The sequence below is a fragment of the Takifugu rubripes genome, chromosome 11 (assembly GCF_901000725.2).
Source record: "Takifugu rubripes chromosome 11, fTakRub1.2, whole genome shotgun sequence".
NCBI classification, from domain to species: Eukaryota; Metazoa; Chordata; class Actinopteri; order Tetraodontiformes; family Tetraodontidae; genus Takifugu; species Takifugu rubripes.
In genome coordinates, this window is record NC_042295.1 from 6,696,441 (window position 1) to 6,722,218 (window position 25,778).

Genomic DNA, 25,778 nt, shown 5'->3' on the forward strand with positions numbered 1-25,778 from the left:
AGCTAACCAGTGCCAGAGTGGCAGTGCAGCTGACAGTAACCTACATCGGTGTGACTCTGCACGCCGCAGAACTTCGGCCCACCTCCCGTCAAAAACTAACCACCTTGTAATATCCGGTGGCGATGGTTATGAGGATTTCCGACTGACCAACAGTAGCGAAACAGTTGGACGGGACGACAGCACAAATCATCTTCTGCTCTGGAGGGTCTGAGACAGCCGACTCTGATTTGACTCCTTCTGAAATGGAGAACATTGCACAAGCTGGTGTCTTTTCCCCAACTGAACTCCTGATGTTTCAGTCCCTCTATCTCTCTGTGCATTAGATGACTGTCGGATCTGAACAGGACCCCCTTCTCCCATTTTATCCCGTGTGACCTTTGTGTCCAGTAGTCGTCTTTAAGCCAATGGTGTTCACTGGGTAGAATGAACCTTTGACATTTGGATGTATGCTTAAACTAAGAACAAGAGAAGAAAACAAAGCTTAGAGATCTTAGAGATCATTGTCATGTCTAAATTCACAGATACAAAATAGCATTGGAGAAAATATATGATAACCTTTGGATGGACATTCAGATTTGTTTTGATCGGTGCTGGTGGTGTTCACAAAAAGGTGCAGATGTGATCTCAGCTTTAAAGCCTGTGGCAGATCTGATCTGACCACATTTGTGTAAAATCTTCTGGAAAGTCAAACGAGAAGTACAATAAATGGCCAGAGGAGCTAACAGCAACATCAGAATCTACATAGACACATGTGTTCATGCTGTTACTTATTGAGACTTAAGACAGTTATTCGGATCCAATTTGCTTTTGTCAAATATTTGTTATCATGACGTTGACAAAAACACCCCCTCTAGTGGTATAGAAGAGCGCTACAGTGGCATATCAAAGCCAGTTGGATTTTTTAGAATTGGACTTTAAAGCACCTGAGAAAGTTTCAGCCTGCCATAAATATTTGAAGTTTTCAGGTTCCTGAGCTTTTGATGTACATTGTCCACTTGTTTTAGATGCTGCTCGGCTGTAGGTAGCAGATCACCTGTACAGTATTTATAATTTCAAATTTTAGCGCCTTGTTTTACAGCACTTAATTTATAGATGTAGCTTTGCTTTTTCTTTTCAGTGACACCACTCTGGGGGCTCTGGTTTGATTTAGTGGAATAGAAGCAAAGGCAAAGGTCAGACAGAATGAAGGTGACAGTGATTGATCGTGGGATGGGAGTGCACGGAATGCTGAGTACTGAGCACCTGCACGTGCCTTCAGGAGGCTGAAAGTTAAAGCTCTTATCCTGCAGCAGATGTCTGGAGACGCAAAGGGTGACTTTGGCTTACGCATATAAAGACACACGCTGGATACAGCATTTGAAGTTAAGCAGTGACCGTCGCTGATCCCTCTGAGGCTTGAGAACCTTGTTTTCTTTGCCAGCCACCTGGACACTTCACTTGTGATTCTCCTCTTCTCAAACGCATAAACTCTCCATTAACCCAGCAGTGAACATTTAAGAGGATTCGTTTACGCTAACACACTACTGGATCAACTGTAAGTGTGAGATGCACATGCACCTTGTTAGCATTGCCATGGTTTACTAGCCTCAAGCATAATTGTAAAGGTTGTTAGCAAAATCAGATATTATGAGACAGCTGCAGAAATTGTGATTTGTCATTTTAGGTGTTTATGCAGTACTCACTGCAGCTCCAGGTAACTACCAGGCCTCTATTTCAAAACTCAAAACATTTGATTTTCAGTTTTAGTCTTGTCCTTGGCTGCGTTGGCAACCCTCCGTGTGACCGTCAGTCGTTACTGGCACAAGTTGCTAAATTCGCCACACAAATAACAGCACTAGAAGGAGGAAGAAGCCAGAACGTGGAGGTGTTCAGGGGAACTGGTCTCTGCTGGGAGCTTCACTTGATAAAACTCAATTTGGGGATTTGTTTCATGATTTTAGTGCGTCTTTGTGTTCAGAGAGTTGCTGGATGAAAGCATAAATTCACAGGTTATCAGTAATCTTCAATTTTGCTTTTTCAAACATCTTTGCCTTAAAATACACCTTTGTGTCACTAATCATTTAAGTCACATTTCACCTGTTCTGCTGTATGATTTAAAACCATTTATTTTGAATAAATAAAGCGTGCACACAGTTTACACGTCCTTGTTCACCATCAGCTCAAACTCCTCCTGTGGTCACTGTAACCCTCAGCAACATGGAACCTCCTTGTGCCCACATGTGAACGAACTATTGTAAATATTGGTACATATTGCCTGTGTCTGTATATATTTCCCTCACAGTCCTAAATTGTTGATATGAGTGGCATATTTTTATATCGTTTGTGTAACGTTTGTTCTTGTTTATGTCTCCCTTCTTCCTCTCTGACATGTGCCGTCTGTGACATTTAAATTATAGCCGTCATAGATCGCCGGGTGTGTAAAAGAGGTCCCTCCTCAGCAGAACTCTCATTTTCTTCCAGAAGGGGCCCAACACTAAGAAGGTCGGGCCTTCGTACTGCTGAGCTTTCGTGGCTGTGGCCTGTCGGAGTTCCTGTACTGTGCAGCTGTTGTTTTTCTGTCTCTGTGTGCAACTTTGTGTCATTAAACATCTTCACTGGTTTCTGGCTGGGCTTCTTTCATGGGCGGCTTTGACGTTGATCCCTACACATGAACAGAAGCAAGATTACCTTTGGCTTTGTGCAGCCATGCATCCTGAACCAGTAATTAGAGAGTCCTGCTGGCGGATCTGGGGTCATCTTCCTCCTCACTAGGACAACAGCTGAAGCCAGAGTTAAATATGACCAGACATCCTTAAAACCATCTCATTTGCCTGTTCATACCTGTTCAGCTAAGGTGCTTATATTTAATAACTCAGCAGACCCGAGTGCTATCATTTAGGATGGAAATTGAATATGTTATAATGAAAAAGGAAGCAAATAAAAGAATTGGGTAGTTTTACACGATTTTGTTCCTCTTGTCTGTTTAAAATTGTACCTCTGATACATTCTGATACAGTGTGTTCACGTGAATCTACTTTTAATAAACTTATAACAAAACACGAATTGAAAGTTTTAGAACACAGTTTGAGCGACGTTCCTAGGAGATCGACGTTGTGGCTGCTGCTGCCAGACTGACTCCAGCACAAGTTGGAGTCTCCTTTCAACTCGTACAGCAGCTTCTGGAGCATATAAGACCGGCCTTCAGGGACCGGAGGAAGTCTTCAAGTTGGGACTTCGCATGTGGAAAGAGTCGCGTTCCCATACACATGCGCAGATGCGCACGCACTGGCAAGAGTGTCAGCTTGCACGGTGACGCACGCTGAGCTCCCTCAGCTCACTGTTGATGTCTCTTTTTCACTCAGCGGCTTCCGCGCCGCAGACTTTGTGGTTTCTGTCCCACCTCAAGCGATTATTTTTAATTCCACCAACTGAGTCCGGAACAGCTGATGATGCTCGGCTCTGAACACTGATTTCAAGTCCCCACATCCTCCAAACCGGTAAGGTTGATTACTTTGATGCCCTCTCGCTGCTGGAGGAGCGCTGGTGGCTCCTGGTGCTGGTAGTTTGCTTTCAGCGCCGACAAAAAGTCGCACTTTTACGCACAAGCGTCAGTTGGTCAACATGTCTGTCTGGCTCCTGTCGGTGGGTTTAACATGATCCAGCTGTTAAATTACCTCAAAGTAGCAAACTTAAATTAAGAGTTTGTGGCGTCTTGTTGGACAGTTTTCTTAAAAATACGAAACCTATATTAGAACCAGTCCAGCACCTTTTTTGTTCTGATGGAATACATACCGGGATGTAGGCATGTGATTTATATAAGTTTTAAATAATACGTCATTATTTAAAAGGTTTTTTTTGTGTATGTGTGTCTTTCCAACTTTTCTTTACTGCGATATCATACACTAGTGACAAGAATGTTTGAGTGAAAATTTGTTGTGATTCAACATGGACTCAGATGGATTCTAATCAATCGATGCGTCACTTTCGTGAGTCTCATGAGCTCATGGCAGTCAGGGACACTTCACCGGTTTGGGTGCTGGGCTGAGGTCACTGGTATTGTGATCTTCCTCTTCTCTTTTTAATGAGCTCCTCTATGGGATGCATGGGCCTACTGTATATACCTTCCATGTGCTGGATACAATATATGATTACACACAGGATGTGGACTAAGAAAGACACACAAAGGCTAGTTCAAAGACTAGGCACGTATTCCTGTGGGTGCTGCTGTGTCTTATCACCATGTTGGTGCAGCCAAGTGCTACCAAGCTGCGTCAGGGGCCACGAGGCTGCGCAACAGATTCAGGGACCTAAATAAGCTCACAGGAGCCAAGATGAGTCTGCTGCTTTTGTCCAAGCGCTTTCCATTGTTCCACACCAAATTCCTGCATGCCTGTTTCTCTCTCTCCACACACACACACACACACACACACACACACACACACACATACACACATAGGCCATATAAAGTGCATTTAAAAGGGAAAAACACGCTCATAAACAGCACCAAAATGAACATCCATTAAGTGGATAAAATGTATTCCGATTATTATTGATGTATTATTATTACTTTTGGGAAATGATTCTGTGGTACCGCCTTCATGCCATTTTAAACTGCTTAATAGCCCCATATGTGGATTATATATTCTTCTCTATGCCATCCCAGATAGCTTCATCACCAGAGAGGAACAGCAGAGAACAGAAGAACTGAATGGTATTGTGTCCTGGTGACATTACACCAAATTTGTCACTGGTTTTCATTCACAGCTTAATGTACACAGTATATAAGATGAGAGTGAAATGCTTCAAAGTTCAATTACAGAAGAATGTGTGATAAAAGAGGAGTCATGGATTCAGAAGTGCAAGTCATGCTGAATTCACTTTCTGTCTCTAAACTCTAAAACAGGGTTGGAAAAAGGTCATTTCCTGGATGTTGGAAGCTGAGATTTACAACACTTTAGATGTCCATTGAATTGTTTTTGGAACAAATAAAGCAAATCAAATATCTGTGGCTCTGAATACAGATATACTGTAGAACAGGTTTAACTATTGCTGCCCAGAAACAAACCATGACTCCCATAACACTTCACAGTGGCTTATAATGGGTTCCTATTTGCTAACATTTGCTACTGAGAGACACTCAACACTTGCATTCTTGTTCAATTATATATTGTTAGGGGTTAGTTTGACCAGGACCCGAATGCAGACAGGAAACAGCCAACATGGTCTCAAAAAAGGGTGTATTGAAAACAAAAAGAAGCCTCGAACACTGCAGGGAGAAATCACATTCAGCACAGGGAAAAGTCCTGCTAGTTCCTTCTCCAAAGGAGGGAGGTGTGGTGACCTTGAGCAGAGAATGAAACACAATTACAAATCTTAAATCTCAAAAGAGGGAAAGAACCTGAGCCCACATTTACCACAACACTGACAAAACAATCCAATACTGGTGAACAGGAGCCCAGGGCCTAAATAGCCAGTTGATTAACAATTGGCTGCAGATGTGACTGTCACCAACCACAGCTGCAGGAAAGTGGCTCCACCACGCCCCCTGGAGAAAGAACAGAGCAGAAACAACCACCAAAGCACACCAAGACAAACACTCAGGACCCTGACATATATGTTAACAAAGAAAAGATTTCTTTAAATGTTGGTTTTGCTTGACTAACGACTATGGAAGATTCTTCCACCTGTGTATTTACTGTGATTTGCGCCTTGGGTGGTTACTGTTGGTTTATGCAGGCAACTCTGTAATCTGCTCATCCCCCAGTTTATGACCTCACCTCGTGTGTCTTCCAGCTGTACGTCCCTGATGCACAACACTCCCCAAAAAACTAGAAAAACTGCACCTCAATCTAAAGCAGGATGTTGGAACCCAGTCCTCTAGGATCATAATCCAACTGGATTTTCTGACCGACTGGGTTGACCTGGTTCCCTTTGTCTTGGTAAAAGCCCTTTTCTAAATGCTAGTACAGAAAACCTGACTGGATCACAGGTTCCAACACCCCTGAAAAGGTATCCAAAACCTGCTGGCTGAACATGCAGAACCTGTCCAGAGCCTCTGAAGTCATTCAGGCCGCCCACACTTAGCAGGACGCACAAGCAAGTGACCGTGTGCGTCATGGTCTCACTCGATCTGCACGATCCCTCACGTGAATTGTGATACAGACATGTCTTGTTTCAAAACAGCTGGTGAGTAATGTCACACATAAATGAAAACTCTCCTTTTATAGTTGCAATTTTACAGAGATATTGGTGCATACGTGTATTTAGGTCTATAAATACTGCATGAGGGTATACTTTGGGGCTAAATTAGGAGTTTTATGGCTGCTTGTGTGGTTATGTTTACATATTTGGAATAGTTCAGTCTTCTTTCACATTTTAATTTAAAAAAAAGTTCTTCATATGAAGGAAAGCATCCTGGAGGATGTCAGTTTAGCATAGCTTAGCCTATATTAGCTTAGAACAAAGGAAGAAAGTAAGCGGGCCTGGCAGCAACTCGTGATATATAAATGTGAAGGTTTTAATCAGTATTTTCCAAAATAAGAGTGACAAATTTAAAGCCAAATTTTTATCACTGATTTAGTTGTTTCATTTAACTGTGGGAACAATTGGAATACAGCAAAAAGGTTCAAAGTCTGACATCTGTACTTACATAAATACACATTTTAGTTAGAGAACAATGGAGGGTTGAAGCAGTGCCCAAATCTCAGTAAGTGGGCATCCAGAAAACATGTTTTCTTTTCTCTTCAGCCTGTTTGTGAAACACTGGAGCTTTGCTGACTAAAGCAGTAATTACCTAAATCCTCTGTGTGTGTTGGACAAATAGAAATAACATGTTTTACACATATTGTAGTTATAAACACAGCTTCTGTAGCCTAAGTGTGTACAGGCTTTAAAGAAGTGAGTGTGAATGCATGCATGTTGTGAACAAGCATTTTAGGTGTTGGGACAAACACCTATTTGCATCCACACACGTCATCACAGACACTATTGCCACGGAAATGGCATCATGTGCTGCTTTTGGTGCCTGAAAGTCAAACAGATCTTTTACTCGGAATTATTTTGCCTTGGGCCTCTTTCATTCTGAAGCTTCACTTCATCTGAAATTGCTGACATCCCTCGCTGCTTCTGACGGGGAACTTACAAGTGCAGTCGAGACACCAGTGAGGCCTGTTGGTTTTCGGCTGGTGTTCAGTTCTTTTGGGAAACACAATGGCCAACAGTGCAAGGCTGGAATGACAGAGCAAAGAGCCAATGAGAGCCTCTTATCTGCACGCTTGTCTGGTGATCAGATTCTCCCACAATTAGGCCCTTCGTTCAACGCTAATGGGCACCTCCATGAAGTCAAAGAGTGGTTCTGGTTGCCACAGTCACATGATTTTCATACACATGCACATTATCGCTTGACCCACGAATGGTATAATGACAAATGGGGCATCGATGCCTTGAAGCCTTTTCATCACGCCCTCAGTTCTCCTCTCTTGTATCATCTCTCCATGTTACATTTTATATGCATCAAAATCTTTAGTTCCCGAGGACTGACACGATGTATGAGCTTCACAGGGAGCATTAATAGCTGCGTGCACACCTCCGTGTATCCTATGACAGAACAAAACTCCAGTTGTCTTGAATGGTTTTGTAGAGATAAAATAATATTATTATCTAAGTGTACATGTCAAATACTGCACTGCATGTCTTCTTTACTAGAGTAAAGAAGATATTTTGTTTGTTCTTCTTACATTTTCTTGTCCTTCCTTCCTTCCTTCCTTCCTTCCTTCCTTCCTTCCTTCCTTCCTATTGCATTTCCTACTCATGATGGCATCAAGGTGCAAGAAGAAAGCTTGGAAATGCTTTAAATATGCTCTGCAAACACAGAAACCACCACAGAAATGAATAATATCCGTGTTTTGGTCCCTGTGACAGTTTTATCCTCACTATTTTAAACTCCTCGAACACAACACACACGCTCTTTGGATGTTAGTGATGTTAGTGTTATTGGAGTGTTTCAAACAACACAGCTCACAGTATGGGGTGATCTCTGAGTCACAGTGCCAGAAACATCATGGTGTCATTCTCTCTTTTAGCTGCTTCGTAATCTTGTTTGGGTGTTTTTCACCCTTTTTTTCTTGTTAATCCTCATCGTGGCTGCATACAAAAGATATGAAACGCTCAGAATGTCTTGACAAACAATCAATCCTAAACTTTATTATGTAAATCTTGTTATTTATTGGGTTGAACATTCAAGTATTCCTCAACTTGTGCGTTAAAAAAGTGACTACTAATCACTGTGGCACTTTAGTAAGATGAATAATTAAAGGATTTCACTCACTTACCTAATTAGAACATATGTGAACAAAACTCATTGAAAGGTTAAAATAAAATACACTAAATGTATTGTTTGTATTGTAGATTCATATTTTCTAGATGTGAAGGGTGTGTTTCATCTGTATGATCCTTATCATTTTGGACTGAATTACTGTGAAACGTTAACATTTATTTGGTTGTTTGTCGTCTTCTGAGAACCGAACGTGGTTAAATGAGCTCATGAAAACGTCTTTGCAGTTTTGTGATGATGACATTTGGCAGCTAATCCAAAAGGCTTTGCGATAGATGCATTTTCTCAGCACAGAAAGGGCAGTTTCCTTAAGATCAACACATCTGCTGATACGTAGTTATAACGGGGGTTCTGCTGTGATGATGGTTCTATGCTGATGGGGGCGTGTCCATGGTGACAGCAGGATATAAGAAGACAGGCAGGTACAATTGTTTAAAGGGTGATGCCTACAGACTCATGTGAGTTTCTTGCCATTTTCTGACCTTTGATGATAGATTTTATGCAATCTTTTCACTTTAGGATAGTAACTTTAACTCTGTTGCTGGTCAATTTGTCTTTTTCTTATTTTCTCTGGAATTCACTTAACCAGTCACATTGACTTTAATATTATTTAAATCTAATATTCAGCATGAGTTTGATATTTTGTAAAAAATTCACTAATAGAATACAACTCCATCAGGACCTTTGCCAAGGTCATGTGACAGCAGGCGTTTTTCTGACTTTCTACAGAATAACTCAAGAAGTTATGAGCAGATTTTAATGAAGTTTTCTGGAAATGTTGATAATGGTCCAAGGAAGAGCCGACTACATTTTGTTAATGTTCTGAATTCTGAAGGGACTTTGACCTTTGATGAGGTTTGATTATTAATGGATTATCATAAATCAACTACTGTTATACCATGCAACCCCATATCACGCCTGCCTCTATGCATTAGTATGGGGGTAGTCATATGTTCGGGAATGAGCTCGTTATTAAATGTTTGAGCAACAGTTATTGTGTTCAAGAAGAAAACTCTACATATTTTGGTAAAGGAACATGTCTCCTATGACAAATTGCTTTCTTTGTGCATGGGAGGATCTGAGGCACATAACAGCACAGGAAAAGCTTCATTCAGTCCCTCATTAACGATACCTTGTTGACTGTTGCTATTTGGTTTTCTGGCAGGTGCTCTTGTATTGTTGTTAATAAATAACCTGAGATTGTGATCAGTTCTGCTCCTGCTCCTGCTGCTGATCTCATTGACCATCCCTTGAAATGTTTCCTTTTCAGATCATATGTACATAGAAGAATACATTGAAGATGATGAAGAACCACCTTTGCTGTGCAGCTCTTGTCGTCCTCACAGTAAACGTGAGTTTGATATAGTGCTCGCCGTTATTGTCGGACTTCAAAATTACTGACTGCCAAGCCTCTTCTCTGTCTGTCTGTCTGTCTGTCTGTCTGTTCCTCCGTTCATCCGTCCCAAAGGTGCTGGGCTGTGGTGGGACTGCAGCGCTGCAGTGTCGGTGGGAGGATGGTTGTGTGTGTTTGCAGTGCCCTGCTGGACAGGAACCTTCCAAGGTTGGACTATAAGCATTACATTTTACATACATTTTAATAAATCAGAATGAATTGATCCTTAGTGTATATGCATCAGAACCTAAGATTTAAAGACTGTTATGCTACAGTGTATGTGGTGGTATTTATTTTACATGCTTTTTGCTTTTAAACAGGCATGTTGGCAAATCCAAAGTCCACTAGAGAAGGTGCAGTGTCAGTCCTGCCCAGCAGGAAGCTTTTCCAACACATTTGATGCCGATCTTTGCCGTCCACACACTTCATGCAGGAGCCTCGGACGTACTGTGGAGATACCTGGCATATCCTCTGGCGATAGCATCTGTGGGAACTGTCTCCCTGGGTCAGCAGGTTTCAATGCAAGATACGACTCGATGTGTAACACAGACTAGCGCTGAATCCCAAATCTACCCCCCCAGCCTTGTTTTATGTACACATTCACGATGAGCAAAGGGATGTCCAAATTTTCATTAAGGTCAAGTGAAGGGGCAAGGGAGGGGGTTAAGGGAGGGGCTACACAGAATTTGAAAAGATTTCCAGAATATTTGATTAATCGTTAGCTACTACACTTAGATATTTAGCCATGTTTTGAATTCTTAATTGTATTTTAAAGGTGTTTGTTATAGTGAGCTAATGCATCTGAAACTAATAGCTACACCGATGGCAAATTCACTGCAAATAAGAGCAGAACCATGGCGACCATTGCTATTAATGACGACATGTTGAGTGATGAGTGTGACTTGTTGCTTCTGCTGACGTAGCAGTCACCCCGGCTCACCACCACCTTTGATGAGGTAGGCGTATTCAAGTTGTGTCCCATTTCTGAGAGGACACTTTCACCCCTTCCTGTTGCCACTCTAGTTTAAGAGACAGGGGTAGATGAAGGGGTAAAAGAGATTCAGCCTATATCCTGTGTTGCCTGAGCCTTTGTACATGTCTCAGTTTGTCTTTTCTTTATTTTTCCATTTGTAGGTTTCATTCTGCTGCTATGACAGAAACTTCCACTCCAAGTCCCTGCAAAAGAAGTGAGCACGGTGTTGCTGCCTGTATCACCCAAGGCGTTTCACATAGTTTGCTCTCATCCATTTACTCTCTCTTTACCCTCTCAGCATCTCTGAAGAGGCAAATTCGCACTGTGGGTAAAGATCCGTCCGGGGGTGCAGGAGCACCGGTGAACGGTACAGTCGTACGCACCGCCGAGGAAAAGACTGCAGAGTACGCAGTGTTTGCTTTGGTGCCCGTGTTCTGCATAATGGGCCTGCTGGGCATCCTCATCTGCAACATCCTGAAGAAAAAGGGATACCGTTGCTCTGCTGACAAGGAAGGAGGGGACGAGGAAACTGCCACACCGCATAAAGAAGGTAAGATGGAGTCATTCCAGTTTTACAGTACAAAGTGCCAAATCTCTCTGAATAAAACTAAAGAGGACCAAAGCTATCAATGTATCACTCCAGTACAAGAGCTCCTTTGTTATTCTTGTGATTTTCTTATGTGGAAATGGGACATAAAAACACTCCCATCAACTCCCATCAACACACCCATCTCACACTCCTGACGTCACCCAGAGACTGACGTGGGTAAACAGAGAGAATCGTGGGAGGATGGAGGAAGATTCACAGGGCTGAGAAGGAGGTTTGAACCAAAACAGTGCTAGAAATCTATAAGTTAAGAGACTTTGGGGGCATGAGGATATAGTGACAGACAGAAGCAAAGAATAACACAAGTGTTATGTTACCAGACCCAGAGTTCTCTTATTTCTGTCCTCTATAACGAGCTAGAGCTCTAATTTCCTGTAGGAAACTTCAGGTAGCGGCAGTATGTCAAGAATTGCTACAAATATACCGGTAGATCTTACTTTGGCATAGGTTGATCCTGTGGATGAGACACACTGTTTATACTTTGTCTGTGTAGGCATCCTCTGGTCTCCTGAGCTCTGCTGTGGCTCTATTGTTCTTGGGGTACTGTAACATTGTAAAGCAGATGAAACCCGCCAGCCACCTCAGCTGTTATCTGTTGCACAATGTTCTGATTTACTGGGTCAAAGGCACAATGAGCACAGCTCAATGGATCTGCTCTGAGAAATGAGTCAGTACGCTTCTTCCATGGTCCCAACTGAAAACAACTGTTTTCAGTATATTAACACTCAGTCTGCCACTAAAAACAAGTCACCAGCCTGACCTATGTGTAGGTACAGGCTGGTCCTGTGTCTGGAGATTCCTGAAGATTGACCCCTTTTGAATGCAAAACAACTGTTTTCAGTATATTAACACTCAGTCTGCCACTAAAAACAAGTCACCAGCCTGACCTATGTGTAGGTACAGGCTGGTCCTGTGTCTGGAGATTCCTGAAGATTGACCCCTTTTGAATTCCTGTCTTTGTTGATGTATATTTGTCCATCTAAATCTTGTGTCTCCTGACTTGCTAGAGGTTATTTACATGTAAATATACCACTCAAGTGACATTCTTTAAAACAGAACTTGAGGGCTGTTACACCTTGACTGAATGGTCTTTGCTGAGTGAAACATATTGTTTTGGGGGGGTCAGGAATCTATATAGACTACCATATAGTCTACCATATAGCAAGGTAAGTTTAGTTTACGTTATTGAAAAGCATTTAAAACTGATGTTCATCATTAGATTATATGCATCATGTGTGATTTGTGCATGCTTCATATGTTGGTGTCATATCTGGGTTGTAACGCAGGTGTAAGACTGAACTTGTGACCATGTAATATTGTTGTTGAGTTTTAAATACCTTTTACTCAGTGCTAAAGTGTAAAGAGAGCTGAGCTTTGCTAAAAAAGGACCTGATGTAAAATATTGTGCACCAAACAGCAGCGTCATTTATCCCCTATAAAAAGATTGCAGCGGGTTGTAAATGGGTCCTGGGTAGCAACTGTTAATAACGATCACAACCCTGATTCAAGCTTTCCAATGGAGACATTTCTCAGATGCAAACAATATTCCAGCAGGCGCTCGGTGCCTACCTGAAAAATAAAACCCAGTAAAGGTGAAAAAAGAACAATTGCTGGATGTTAGGTCACTGAAAGTAGTTTTGATCGTATAATCATGCATTTTACTTTATATTGCAATGGTGACTTTACTTTGAGCTGCTTATTGTGAACTTTTAGTTCCTCCTGTCATAGATAGCCCCCTCTGCAAGCATTCTGAAGCTTCGCAGGAACTAAGTTAGTCAGGACTTATGAATATGATGAAGAGAGTGCATGTAACACTGTGTCACACAAATGGGCGACATTATTATCAGGGAGGAGGCTGAGCCATTGTCATGTTGGCTGTGGCAGCAACATGACGCTGATTACGCACGATAGACAATAATGCACATCTATACGCTCACACACACATGTCTCTGTGGGTCTCTAACAGTGCTGATGAATGGAACTGCATGACTGCTGAGTAAGCGGTTCTGCCCCTCTTGTCGTCTCTGCCCTCTCACTAGACTGTGCTTTATGGGTTGCGGAGGTTGCCATGGAGACATCTATCTATTCTTTGCTGTTCAGTCAGCCACAGCCATCCTTATCTCTCCCATCAGGCAGTGCGACAGAATATCCTAGCAGTGACATGCACTGTATGAACCGTGCTGTATCTGTCTGACAGCTGGCTAATAATGGAGCTTTACAGTCATTATGCTGGCTTTCCATCCAAAATGTTCCTCTGGGCCAAAGAGGAACCAGTTCTGAACTGTTAACATTGTTAAAGTGAGGTCATAGGTAGCATTTTTAGTCACATCTATACAAAAGCAAAGATGAAAATGTATATTTGATCACATAAATGCTTTTCAAAATCATACTCGAGCCTGTTCCAATGTGCTTACCTTTAGGTAACTGTCAACACATTCCTGAGGACCTGAATGAAGACACCATCAGTATTCTGGTTCGTCTCATCACTGAGAAAAAAGGTATGTGCTCAGCGAAGTCACAGCGTCACCACAAAAGACCAGAGATGTCTCCACTCAAAAATGAATTCTGAATACTTTCAGAAAATGCTGCTGCTCTTGAAGAACTGTTGATGGAATATGAAAGCAGACAGATGGGCACGAACAAAGGCTCATCAATCAAGTACGTGGCACACACATCCCCCCTCATCATTGTCATTATCTTCTCAATGTTTTACTGTTTTCAGCTGCAAAGAGCGACGCATGGTCCCCTGGTGGTCAACTGTAATGAAACAATTTTCTGAGAATCCATTGAGGTCCAAATCATATTACTAGTTTGTTCTTCAGACAGACTATTGAAACAAATGAGTTTTTCTTTCATTTTTATTGCAGAATCAAAGGGTTGGTAAAGAAACTGTATTATCACAGGAGTATAGTTGCGCCCCTGTAGCATGCCTCTGTAAGGAGCTAGTCCATGCCAGCATGTCAGATGCTGCCTATATCACCTGTAATGAGGCCCAAAGACACCATCTGTCACAGCTGAATGTCACACTGCTCATAAGTGGAGATGAGGATGGAACACTGGTTAGGGAGCAGCAGCTGTCAAGCTGAGCTAAATGGGCAAAAGCTCACCCAAAGTCTGTTCCTCCTGCAACAACGCATACCGATTGAATCCTTTCAATTAAGTAGTTCTGATTAGGGCTTAGAGTTTTAGAGAAGAGTTTATCTTATTTCACAATATTGAAACTAGATTACCGGTACATGCATTTCTGAATGAGTACCTCTTTTTTATCCATGTGATGACCTTTGTTATGCCTAACCCTCTGCTACCCTAAAGCAAGCATTGAGCTGCAGTCGAGAACACTCTGACAGTCACACGGAAATCTAGAAAATTGTGACATGCAGTCAAAGACCTGGAGTACCAGGTCTTCGGCAGTATAACACTGGGGCACAGCTCAATTCACCTTTTATTTCTGCCTGAACTGTTGAACACTAGAAAGTCCAACAATAAAGTGTACAGAGCAGTACCCCCCCTTCCCCCCATGGGCCCACCATTAGTAAAGAAACAAGCGTTGTTTACACAAAAACTGTTGTTAAACTGTTTAACTATAGAATTTCTCTCACTTTTCCTGCTGTGGAAAGTGATGTCTAATTTGATTTGCTGTGATTTTGTAGTAACTCTGAAGTAAAGTAAATGAAATTTGTCTATTGTTCCTCCTCCAAGGTTCCCAGTGCTGTCTCCCCTGGTTCCATTCTGCACACTTCCCAGGATGTGCCCCCACCAGTCACACCTACACACCATCTCTGGTGTCTCTGGCCTGGCCCCCAAACATGGCTACTGCTGCACTCGTGGTGCCCAGAGAAAGTGGCCCCCTGTGCTCGTACCTCCCTTGGACTCCCTGAAAGACCCCCTGAAGCCCCAACTGCCCCTCTTCTTGCCCTCCTTGGATGCCTCAGCTGAGGGTCAGAAGAGAGCCGTGCTGGAGGGGGCCTTTGTTGACACCCACTACACAAGTGCTACCGTGCCAAATACTGAACGGGTGAAAGAGGAAGGGACCGGTGTGAAGGAGAAGAAGGAGGGGGAGGTGAAAGTGTTGTCTGTTGGCAGGTAAATCGGTGCTGCGCACCTCCATTGCTGTCCATTTTCTTCACATCTGTACAAGCTGAGGGATTTAAGCAGTAATAGTGACGGCTGCATTATCACTACTGACGTATCATCCAGGTTCCAAGTAGCTCAGATCCCTGAGCACAAACCCACCATTGTGGAACCCAACAAGACATCGTCCCAGGAGAAGCGAAACTCCCTGTTTCTTGGCAAAACCTTCTGCTCCACGCTGACTGGCATCAGGAGGTACGACAGTTTCAATCCTGATTATGGAGGCAATCGTGAAAGGATTTACCATAAATCCTTGCTCTTTTATGTCATTTTATTACAGCACGTAGTCATCCTGCCAGTTGCCACAACTGTCTATAAAGCAAGAACTCTGCACCGACCTGACTGATGTTTGTCCTTTTTCAGGTGAAGAGGGCATCCACTTGTGCTACCTGGCTGAAGATCACTTCATTCATGAACAACTGGACAATTTGAAGGAAGGAAAGTTTCATACAAATGCAAAGAAACTGTGATAACCACCTGCTGCGAGATGGAGCTCTATCGTTTCATGGGATTTGAGGAGCAAATTTTTATTATTATATGACAAAGCATTTGTTCTTACCAGAAGTAGCAGATGCACTATTCTAGGAGTTCAACTCCAGGCCAGCAGAACCTAATAAATCTCCCCTGTAAGCTCTTTATTTTTGTTTGAAGTGAAACAGGACAGACGAACAGGTGGTCACAATTGTTCATCCAGGTTTGGTAATATAATGTTTAATTCAAGACATTTCTAGCATTATCTAGTGCATATTCTGTTTCCAGTTAATCTGAAGCCGTCACAGACTTCTTTGCAGCTTTGATGAGATGGAAGGAGGTGAACAGGCCCAGAATCTTTACTGAAAGTGGTTTCTAATAACGTTTAGCATCACCATATGATTTAGGTGCTTAAAAGGTTTTTCTGGGTCCAAAAGAATCAATGTTCTGACTTTTGTAGAAAAGAACCTGTAACTGGGTGTAAATATGTAAATAAATGCAGGCAGAGAGGATAAAAAGGATCTGGATTTTATACTTTAATCCTGCAGCAGTGCGTGATTGTTGCGACTCATAAAGTTGTTCAAGACATTTTGTTTTCCAGCCTTTGTACCATTCATGTTTTCCTTTCTTAGCTTTCACCTACGGACACATTTGGATCTTTTCTTTGAGACTGATTTATGGAGGAGCTCAGGTACCGGTTGGTTAATACAGCAGGCTCAGTCGCTGCTCACTGTCAGCTCTTTTTCTATTTTGACAACAATTCTGGAAGACTTAATATTTATTTATTTATTTATTTGGTTCTTCCCTACAGTAGAACACAGGCCTGCAGGTGTCTCTGGTAGAACCCATAATGGTCCCATCAATGCTAGATGGCTGATTTATTATGTATTTTCCTGTTTTCACTGTTGAAATAAATCTATGTCCTATTTGAAAAGGTGTGTTTGCTGGTCTTACTGGTGCATTTTGCAGTGTGTTTTTTTTTCTGCGCATCGTCATGTGTCTGTTTGGTGTAATTGGGCTGTTTCTGATCTGTATCTGTCTCCCTCCACAGAGCTGAGAAAACTCTCAGGCTCACAGGTCCACGTGCAGCTTTGATGAAGGAATCTTAGAGCTGGATTCAGTGTGAGATTTTCAATATTTCTGAAAAGAAGATGTTAGAAGCAGACCAGCAGATCACAACACTAACAATCTGCTAAGTTTTTAGCAGGAGAAGCCTTAATGTAAACAACTGTGAACTGCTGGAATATTTCTTTTCATCCCAGTGGACTTACAGACACAGATCCAAACTAGATCCAAATAGATGGAACAACAGGCAAGTTAACAGTTCTTCTGTAGCTCTGACAGTTGACTGACAGATTCATTAATTAAAAGCTCTTTCTCTTTCAGCCTCATGAGCATTTCTTTGGACTTTTGTAGGAAAACAGTTCTCTATAAGATCTCTATAAATTTTATTAAAATATCTTTATGAATTAGACACAAATACTTTGATCGGTTGTGTTTTATAACATCAAGAGACATGCCCTCTGGAAAGTATAAAGGTTGCCACATAGCAAACCATTTAAAACCAGTTGTCATAATTTCCACTGAATACAAGACATTTATTTATTTGCAGTACCAGGACAATATAAACAACACCTCAGTATATCCAATTTTAATTGCATCCTTCATTAAACCAAATCTCAGAAGAATTGTGAAAACACTTCAGAAAGTCGAGTTTCCCGTGGTTGTCAGCTGGTCACGTGACAGCTTTTGTAACTTAATGGTTGTAAAAATGCTGACAGCACTGACATCTTGTGGCAAATTATTTTTCTACAGTCTGACGTTCAAATTGGGCAACAGTAACTCTCTTTCACACACACACACACACGCACACACACAGACACACACACACACACACACACACACACACACAATATAATAGAATAACACACATATAAACAAAGGAGGTCCTCCATTTTATATAAATGTACATGACAGCCTTTAGTTTTTTTCACATATGGTGACATATTCAGCCCAGTTACTACCCTGTAATTGGGTGTGTGTGAGTGTGTGTGTGTGTGTGTGTGTGTGTGTGTGTGTGTGTGTGTGTGTGTGTACATATACAAAAGACATTTATCATGTTCATCAACTGGTTTTTGATCGTTTACACTGAAATCAGCATTTCTACTGGTCATAAATGGAGATGTGACTGCTGTGTGCAGCATTGCAGTTATTTGTCTGTGTTTTCTTTCACACATCTTCACGGAGAGAATCCAACCATCACTGGTCCCGTTTTTGCTACACACATCTGGATTAATGGCCAAATATCCAGCAAGAGCTGTGGTTATTTACCAGGTGAATCACAGTTGTGTGGTCATGCACAGACCCATACTTCCTGCTTTGTGAGTAGTTGTCCTGGACTTTTTGGTGAGGTTGCTGCGGATGTCCTGCCCAGCCAGGAAGTACAGGATGGGGTCCAGACAGCTGTTGGCACTGGCTAGCGGTCGAGTCACCTTATAGGCTACATTGATGGCCTCTAGCGTATTGCAAGTGATCTAACAAGAACAGCAAAACACATTTAATCCACCAAGCTTTTGTGTTTAGCCTGTGTTGTATTTCACATCTGTCTATTCCAGCTCTACCTGCTGCGGACTGATTTGTCGTAAGTATCTGAAAGAGTAGTAGAGACTCCGGGTGAGGTGGAAAGGGAGGAAGCAGAGCATGAACGTTGCCAGGACAATGATTATCATCTTCACTGACTTCTGTTTGGAACGGCAGGCTGACAAGGTGCATCTCTCCCCCTCGGCTCGCCCTTCGGACCTCCAGCTAAACTCCAGAAGCTTCCGCACCATGAGCCCGTTACACACCAGGACAACCATGAAGGGCAGAGCAAACATGAGGACGGATATGACCGAGCTGTATACCAGAAAGTCATCGAAAAGCTCCGGGCTGGTGGTGTCGTAGCAGGTCCTGGAAGAGTTCTTGTCCCTATCAAAGAGGAAGAAAGAATGTTTTCAAGTGAAAAGACATGACGCAGCCTAAACTGATCTAGTAGAAACTGTTTGATTTAAAAAACGTCATCTTCAAAAAAAGGGGCAAGAAAATAAGATGAAATAAATGGAAAGGACCTGATGCGGGAGAAGTAGAGGACCGGGCCCTGACACACTAACACAACCCCCCACACTGCTGCGGAGATGAACTTGGCCCTCCGAGTACTGAGCCAGTAGAGGGACCGGACCGGGTAGCAGATGCCGATGAAGCGATGCAGACTGATGCAGCACAGGAAGAGAATGGAACCTGCAACAGATAGACCTGCTATTGATGACAAGCATACATCTATGACCTTTCCATGTATTACATTTATCAGTCCCTTTATAACAGCTCAGCTCAGTAAGTGTTTTCAATATTCTCTCCATTAAATAGTATAGAATACTATTTAATAGGAGGAGAGGGGATTAAATAGTATAGAATACTATTTAATACTAAAATATACAGTTTGAATCTGGGTGTTTAAACTGTGTAGGTCTGAGTCAAAGGGTTCCAAAAATCTTTGCTGCTATAGTCTTCTCGTTCTCCTTTTCCTCTCCTCTCCCTTCCTCTCCTCTTTCCCCTCCTCCTCTCCTCTACCTCCCCTTCACTCTACTTCTCCTCTCCTCTACCCCTCCCCTCTCCTCTCCTCTCCTACCTATCCTATCTTCTACCTGTCCTCCCCCTTCTCCTCTCTCTTTACCCAGCCGCCCATCAGCAGGAGGGTCCCCCTACATGAGCCTGGTCCTGCTCAAGGTTTCTTCCTGTTAAAGGGGAGTTTTTCCTTGCCACTGTTGCTTGTCTGGGGTCAGGCCCTGGGATTCTGGAAAGCGCCTTGAAACAATTTTGATTGTATAAGACGCTATATAAATAAAGATTGATTTAGTGTTTGATAAATACCGTATAAGTTGGCATAAAACAGAAAGCGAATGATCTTGCAGAGAGGTTCAGAGAAGGGCCAGTCGTTCTCATCCGCGTAGTAATAGATGAGGAAGGGTAGTGTGAGGATGTAGAGGGTGTCACACATGGTCAGGTTGAACATGTAGATAGTGGATGGCTTCCAGGTCCTTGTGCGGAAGACAATCACATACAAGGCCGTCCCGTTCAGGGCCAAACCGAAGACAAAGACCAGGGCATAACTGACTGGGAGAAGAATGTATTTAAAGTCCTCTTGGAATTTACAGTAGAGTGGATTAATGGTGGTCAAGTTGTGGTCAGGGGTGGCCATCGTGGGTGTGAAAACACCTAATTAAGGAATGAGAAGAAATGAGAGAGGTAGAGAGAGGAGAGAGAGGGAGGGGGGGAGAGAGAGCTTTAGGATGTCAAACATATTGTTTGGAGACCATTTTGACTATTATATATGCTCTTTTATTCAGAAGTGCTGGTGGTGACAGTACCTTGAATTCAGTCTTTGTTCCTTTCACTAAGATGAGCAAACCCGACTTTAAAATATACAGTAATTACAGTCAGAAGCTCTGTTCCACATTCGAGTTCAATGGGTTTCTTGAGAAAAAATATTGATAACAAAACCTTAACCAGTACATTTGTACATTTCCATACATATGGATGTATTAACCCAAAACAGCAGAACTTTAAAACTCGCCGAACATTTGGAAACATCTGTGTTTCCTGCAGAAACATCTCAATCCAACACATTTCTGATCTCTTGCTGCTGGAGGGAAGACGTGAGAAGACTGATTTACTTTTACTGCTACCTTCTGCACCTGGTCTTTTTTCTTTCACAAAGTCATCAAATGATCTGTTAAGCCAACAAACTCCAGTCTCTATTTTAAGCTATAAACATTCCACTTAGGCTTAGAAAGATGAGCGCAACATGCAAATAAGCTCACCTATGCACACTTCACACGCTTGTCTTCATTGCTATTGTTTTTCTTCAAAGCAGCTGCTTTTACCACTTAACAGGAACCAGACCTGATTAGACACACACACACACACACACACACACACACACACACACACACACACACACACACACACACACACACACACACACACACACACACACACACATTCTTCTGACCTGCAGTATTAGAGTCAATCTCAGGCTCCCATTTATTAGGAGCTATTGTTAAATGTAACCCAAAGACAAAGAATTAGCCGAATATAAGCAGAGGTTACTCAGTCTTACTGCCAATCTCTCAGGAAAAGAGTCTCTCTAACCTTTAGAGCTGCGGATCCTCCAGTTAATGCTGAGCAGGTTTCAGAGGTGCGTTCCTGTCAAACAAGCTGCAGCTTGTACTGTGTATGGCAACAGTTGAGCCCCAGGCTGTTGGACAGCTGGACAAGTCTTTTCTCGCTGTTCATGTGCTTTTGTGCATCAAGCCTATTTGAATTTTACAGTCTCAGGTCTAATTAGTGTTAGTCAGATTTTTTAGTTGAAAGTCAGGCAACTCTTTACACAACAAATTTATTTTAGAACCCTCCAGGGTATAATAAAGTCCACTTCTCATTTGCAGCCAGTTCAAAATGCCGTCTTGTCTACCTGTAGGTGTTAGATGATAATATTAAAAGAGTGTTTATTTTGGTTGAAATCCTGACATTTGTTTTGCTAAAGTCTTACCTGAGTGTTGCCACACAATAAGATGCTAGTGAGGAACCTCATAAAACAAAAAAATCCTGACAGAATTCTGTAAAAGTCCCTATAATCCCATTTTGACTGTCAACCATTTTCCTCCGTCAAGCTGCTGGAACGTTGTGAGTCGGTATGAGCTGTGCTGATTAGATCTCTGAAAATGGTGACAGAAAATGTGACAATTTAATGTCTTACCTGCTCCAGTAACCACAGCATTAATAATTACACAGTCCTTTAACCTTAACCATGGTGGTAGCACGTAGGAAGCCTGAAGTAAAACACTCATTTTAACTTTGAAACTTGCCCACATGATATGGAGCAATAGATCCAGCAGCTAATGTGAGCAGAAGTCATTCAGAGCAACAGTGAGCCTTTTCTTCATATCGGTTATCAAAGAATTATTTCTGAGTGTGTGCAAGCACACTGTGCACTCTGTGCATCTACAGTGTATAAGCGGTTAACCACACACACACACACACACACGCACGTACGCACACGCGCGCACACACGTACACACACACACGCACACACACACACACACACACACACACACACACACACACCATTAACATTGGAACATTATGTTGAAACTTAAACTAGTAAACTACCAGTAAACTGATTTATTGAAAAACTTTTAGCAGTTTAAAGCCTCTCAGATCCAACAATTAGTTTTACATGCCTCAAGACATAAGTGTTTTGAGAAACACAAAACCATTCATAAACATCAGTGAAATAAAATAAATATTAGGAATAAATCCTTAATGTATTATTCTCAAGGTCAATGTTGGTTAAATGATTTGAAGTTCTAATACAACAATATCAACCAGTTCAACTAGCGCAAAATGCTGTAGCTTTAACGTTTGCGCTCTGGTTCTGATGTCCTCGTGTGTCCTCTTCTGGAAAATAGCTGTTCGAGGACCCTAATCGATTTTTCCTCGATCGATTGCGATTTTCTGTTGCTATGCGGGTCTGTGGACGCTGCATAGTATCCCTCCCTGTGGAGGATGGAACACAGCATACATGGGGATAGAGCCGGGCAGAATACACTCACGTGTATCATTTGTGTCTTCATATTGAAGGCCGAGCGGTTGATGATCGAGGTTATTCTGGGCTATCTCGTATTTTCCATCGGTGTCAGGGTGCAGTTCCGATATTCACCGCTTCGGGGTGGCATTGATTTGCTTGTCGAACGGTTCAGACTTCTGTCCCCTCTGCTGCTGCCACGAGACGGAAGTTAGCTTCCGATTTACAGTTAAGAGGAAAGTTAAGGCCAAATAGATCGAGCATGCTGAACCTTTTTTCAACTTTTATTGAGGTGAAAACATATTGTGTAACGCATCAACTTTGAGACATTAGATATGTAAAACGATTTTGTTTGTTAAAAAGTGGTATACCTAAACAAAGACCACCACCACTACTAATATGACTAGTACTGCTACTGCTACTACTACTGCTGCTACTACTCCCGCTACTGCTACCACTAAAACAGCTACTAGTACCACTACTACTACTGCTACTTTGTTTTCCCAGTTATTGCTGTTCTTGATGTTATTAGGATCAAAGCCCAAAGATCAAGGTTTCTTTAATCTGTATACTCCTTTGATCTCATATTTGATTAATAGCAGTAAAGGGAGTGTTAGTACAGGGAGAGGTCACTTGTACAGTTACCGTGAGTAGTTTGTCGTGAGTAGTTTGGCGCCAGATATTACGACAGTGATCTTTATTTGTTTGGAAAAAGCTGACAGTATAAAAAGCCCAATCAGAAATAGTCACGACTGTAGCAACAAAACCACAGAAACCTTCTATTAAAACCATGGCTAAAAAACAAGTGGATCTAACTGGTGTCAACCAGGACACTGATGTTTGGTTGGTAAAGGTCTGTACACTGACTCAGTCCTTAGGCAAACACCACAGGGATGATTCTCCTTTACCTAAACTGTGATGCTAACAAACTAGTTTATTTGTTTTAATGCACATTACTCAAAAGTTTTGGGCTAAGAAAAAAGCAGAAATTACGGACGGTAGCTGAGTGGAAAAATCTGTTTCTCCTGCAGGCTCCTAGTTATCTTTCAATGCAGCTGGACAAGGCAAAAGAAGGTGAAGTTGGGAACATCTAAATCTACAGGTGTGTGACACTAAAATAATGAATCCAATGCTTATGTATTCTAGTTATACACAGAAGCTAAACTCAGGTGCTAAACATACAATCTTGTGTGAGCTGATGAAGTTCAATATATCGTCAATATTTGGTTATATTACTCATATAGGCAGCAAAAAATATATATATTCCTCAGGCTTCGTCCAAATTTATTTATTTAATTTTTTACCTCCTAGGAGAAATGAAAGAATAGAAGAGGTAAGAAGCAGATCAAGTTTAGCTCATCTCTGTCGGAGAGTCCATCTATATAAACAGTAGCAACATTTGACTGATTCCAACTCTGCAGGTGAGGTTCTGGTTAAAAAAGGACCTGGCGTTGGTCGAAGGCCAGGAAAACAAGATGGTGGCTGTGCCACGTAAGCACAGCATCACCGTGCAGCCAGCAGGAGGTCAGATGCTCGGAGTTTTCAGTGAGAATTCAGGTGATCTTCTGGTTTCATCTGCCAGGTCTCCGCTTCGAACACCTATGGCCCATGTTCATGTTGTTATTCCTAATTCTCTAATTATGGTGAAACTACACTAGTGTAGTGTTTTGTGTACAATAAGTATAAATGGATGATCACTTTTCTTTGGCTTTGTGGACAGGTTGGATTCTAAATGGAAGTAAATTCCTATTTTTCTGACCTAAACCGCATAAATGACATTTTCACACAATTGTTGTTGCTCTGACCTCCATTTATGCAGAAATAGTCAGTGAAATGTATAGTTTGAATAATATTTCTCCTGTTCCAGATGACATAGATTATTTGGGGAAGGTTCTGGTGAGAGCAGACTGCACACCTGCATATTTTGATGAATACCTGAGGCTGAAAAGGTATAATCATACTTCTAATCATGCTGACATAAGGTGGATGATTTCAAAGCTGTTTACTACTACAAATGGGACAATAAGCAACAGAGCATTAGGCAGTTATTATTTTACATTCCATTGTGGAGCTGTTTCATTATTGGCTGGATTATTTTTGCAATGAATTTGAATACTCATTTCTCTCCTCTGTTACAACAGGTTAGAAAAGAAAAAATCCCCCCAAAAAGCCAAAATGTTGCAGATACAAAGTCCCATCGCCAACTACAAACCTGTGTCCAAACATCCATACCATGTAAACAAAACCCTCTCCACTATTGACATTAACAGCAATATCTGAAATTGCTGAAGTGAAAATAATGGAAAGAAATTATCCTAATTCTGTCTGCTTGTATTTCTGCTGCAGCGCGAGGACAAAAGGAAAGTGGGAGCTCAGTATACCAGCATGGACAAGAAACTGGTGATGGACCTGTTATTCAGCGCTTTTGAGAAGCACCAGTATTGTAACATAAAACAACTGGTAGACATGACCAAGCAGCCTGTGGTGAGAGCGCAAGTCCCCATCAGCCCTAAGTGAGAAACAAGCCTGAACATCTTATCATCTCAACTTTCTCCTTTCATATCTCTCCAGGTTTATTTGAAGAGCATTTTAAGAGAGATTGGAGTGTACAATGTCACAGGAACTCACAAGTACACCTGGGAGCTCAGGCCAGAATACCGACTACGGTGGAGAGAATAAATGAGCTGAAGGGCCCTGGATAGAACCGCCACCAATCCCAATAATACAAAGACTCACATGAACCACCATCTGAAGGTCAAGGGAAGGGTCATACACACTCAAGATGAACAACGTCGCAGACACTGAATTTCTCCACTGGGCAGTTCAAAATTCAGCAAAACTAGGATGTGGAAAACTCCAAGATCAAACAGGTTCATTCAGGATGTTTAGATACTGCTGGCACCTGTTTAGATGCTACTGGCAGCTGTTTAGATGCTACTGGTAGCTTTATGGATGCTACTGGCAACTGTTTAGAGACTACAGCTTTATGGATGCAAGTGGCAGTGTTGGTACCAGACCTCACCCCTCCAGACTGGCTATACTGTACTAATCACTTTATACTTAATTCACAACCAAAACTGTGCTTCTTGTGGCAGAAAAGCTCCAAAATTTTGCACTTGCTGACTTTCCTGAAGTGGCCTCTGAAAATCTGTGCGTGTGTGGGAGATGTCTTCAAAAATATATAAATGAGTTCAGAGACAAATTTCTGCTGATGTGTGGATTTTTTTGTATCATTTTCTTCACATTGATTAGGTTACCAATGAGGTAAAT

The 25,778-nt window shown here is 42.0% G+C and overlaps 4 protein-coding genes across 14 annotated transcripts in view; 3 read left to right on the forward strand and 1 right to left on the reverse strand.

The window, feature by feature from the left end:
• Positions 1 to 2,600, forward strand: part of arhgef17 (Rho guanine nucleotide exchange factor (GEF) 17) — a 44,700-nt gene extending 42,100 nt beyond the window's left edge. For 3 of the 5 annotated variants that reach the window (XM_029843797.1, XM_029843795.1, XM_029843796.1), the window contains one exon: positions 3 to 2,600. In XM_029843797.1, the coding sequence (XP_029699657.1) occupies positions 3 to 211 (209 nt within the window). In that variant the 3' untranslated portion in view covers positions 212 to 2,600. The remainder of the gene's footprint in view (positions 1 to 2) is intronic. The other 2 variants (XM_029843793.1, XM_029843794.1) reach the window with 1 other exon arrangement.
• Positions 2,601 to 3,224: 624 nt separating this feature from the next.
• relt (RELT TNF receptor) lies at positions 3,225 to 16,816 on the forward strand. Its single transcript, XM_011618157.2, has 11 exons — positions 3,225 to 3,476; positions 9,582 to 9,662; positions 9,780 to 9,872; positions 10,025 to 10,209; positions 10,839 to 10,891; positions 10,976 to 11,227; positions 13,705 to 13,782; positions 13,864 to 13,942; positions 14,984 to 15,367; positions 15,482 to 15,610; positions 15,779 to 16,816. Exons 2-11 carry the CDS (start codon positions 9,612 to 9,614, stop codon positions 15,780 to 15,782), a joined length of 1,308 nt encoding a protein of 435 aa, XP_011616459.2. The 5' UTR covers positions 3,225 to 3,476; positions 9,582 to 9,611; the 3' UTR covers positions 15,783 to 16,816.
• Positions 16,817 to 17,456: 640 nt separating this feature from the next.
• Positions 17,457 to 22,894, reverse strand: LOC101066978 (P2Y purinoceptor 2). Of its 6 annotated transcripts, XM_029843801.1 has the most exons (8): positions 22,537 to 22,802; positions 21,474 to 21,639; positions 21,074 to 21,395; positions 20,743 to 20,824; positions 19,793 to 20,137; positions 18,994 to 19,162; positions 18,508 to 18,853; positions 17,457 to 18,420 (listed from the first exon to the last, which is right to left on the reverse strand). In XM_029843801.1, exons 5-8 carry the CDS (start codon positions 20,118 to 20,120, stop codon positions 18,226 to 18,228), a joined length of 1,038 nt encoding a protein of 345 aa, XP_029699661.1. In that variant the 5' UTR covers positions 20,121 to 20,137; positions 20,743 to 20,824; positions 21,074 to 21,395; positions 21,474 to 21,639; positions 22,537 to 22,802; the 3' UTR covers positions 17,457 to 18,225. The 6 variants fall into 6 exon arrangements, with proteins under 6 accessions (XP_029699661.1, XP_029699659.1, XP_011616457.1 ...); XM_029843799.1 differs by adding an exon at positions 22,880 to 22,894 and having other exon boundaries at positions 19,793 to 21,395; positions 22,537 to 22,699; XM_011618155.2 differs by lacking the exon at positions 20,743 to 20,824.
• LOC101066749 (general transcription factor IIF subunit 2-like) lies at positions 22,712 to 25,701 on the forward strand. Of its 2 annotated transcripts, none has more exons than XM_011618154.2 (8): positions 22,712 to 22,800; positions 23,540 to 23,610; positions 23,820 to 23,841; positions 23,930 to 24,065; positions 24,376 to 24,457; positions 24,650 to 24,743; positions 24,855 to 24,992; positions 25,080 to 25,701. In XM_011618154.2, the coding sequence occupies exons 4-8, from the start codon at positions 23,984 to 23,986 to the stop codon at positions 25,185 to 25,187; spliced, it is 504 nt and encodes a 167-aa protein (XP_011616456.2). In that variant the 5' UTR covers positions 22,712 to 22,800; positions 23,540 to 23,610; positions 23,820 to 23,841; positions 23,930 to 23,983; the 3' UTR covers positions 25,188 to 25,701. The 2 variants fall into 2 exon arrangements, with proteins under 2 accessions (XP_011616456.2, XP_011616455.2); XM_011618153.2 differs by lacking the exon at positions 22,712 to 22,800 and adding an exon at positions 23,123 to 23,361.
• The last annotated feature ends 77 nt before the right edge of the window (positions 25,702 to 25,778 follow it).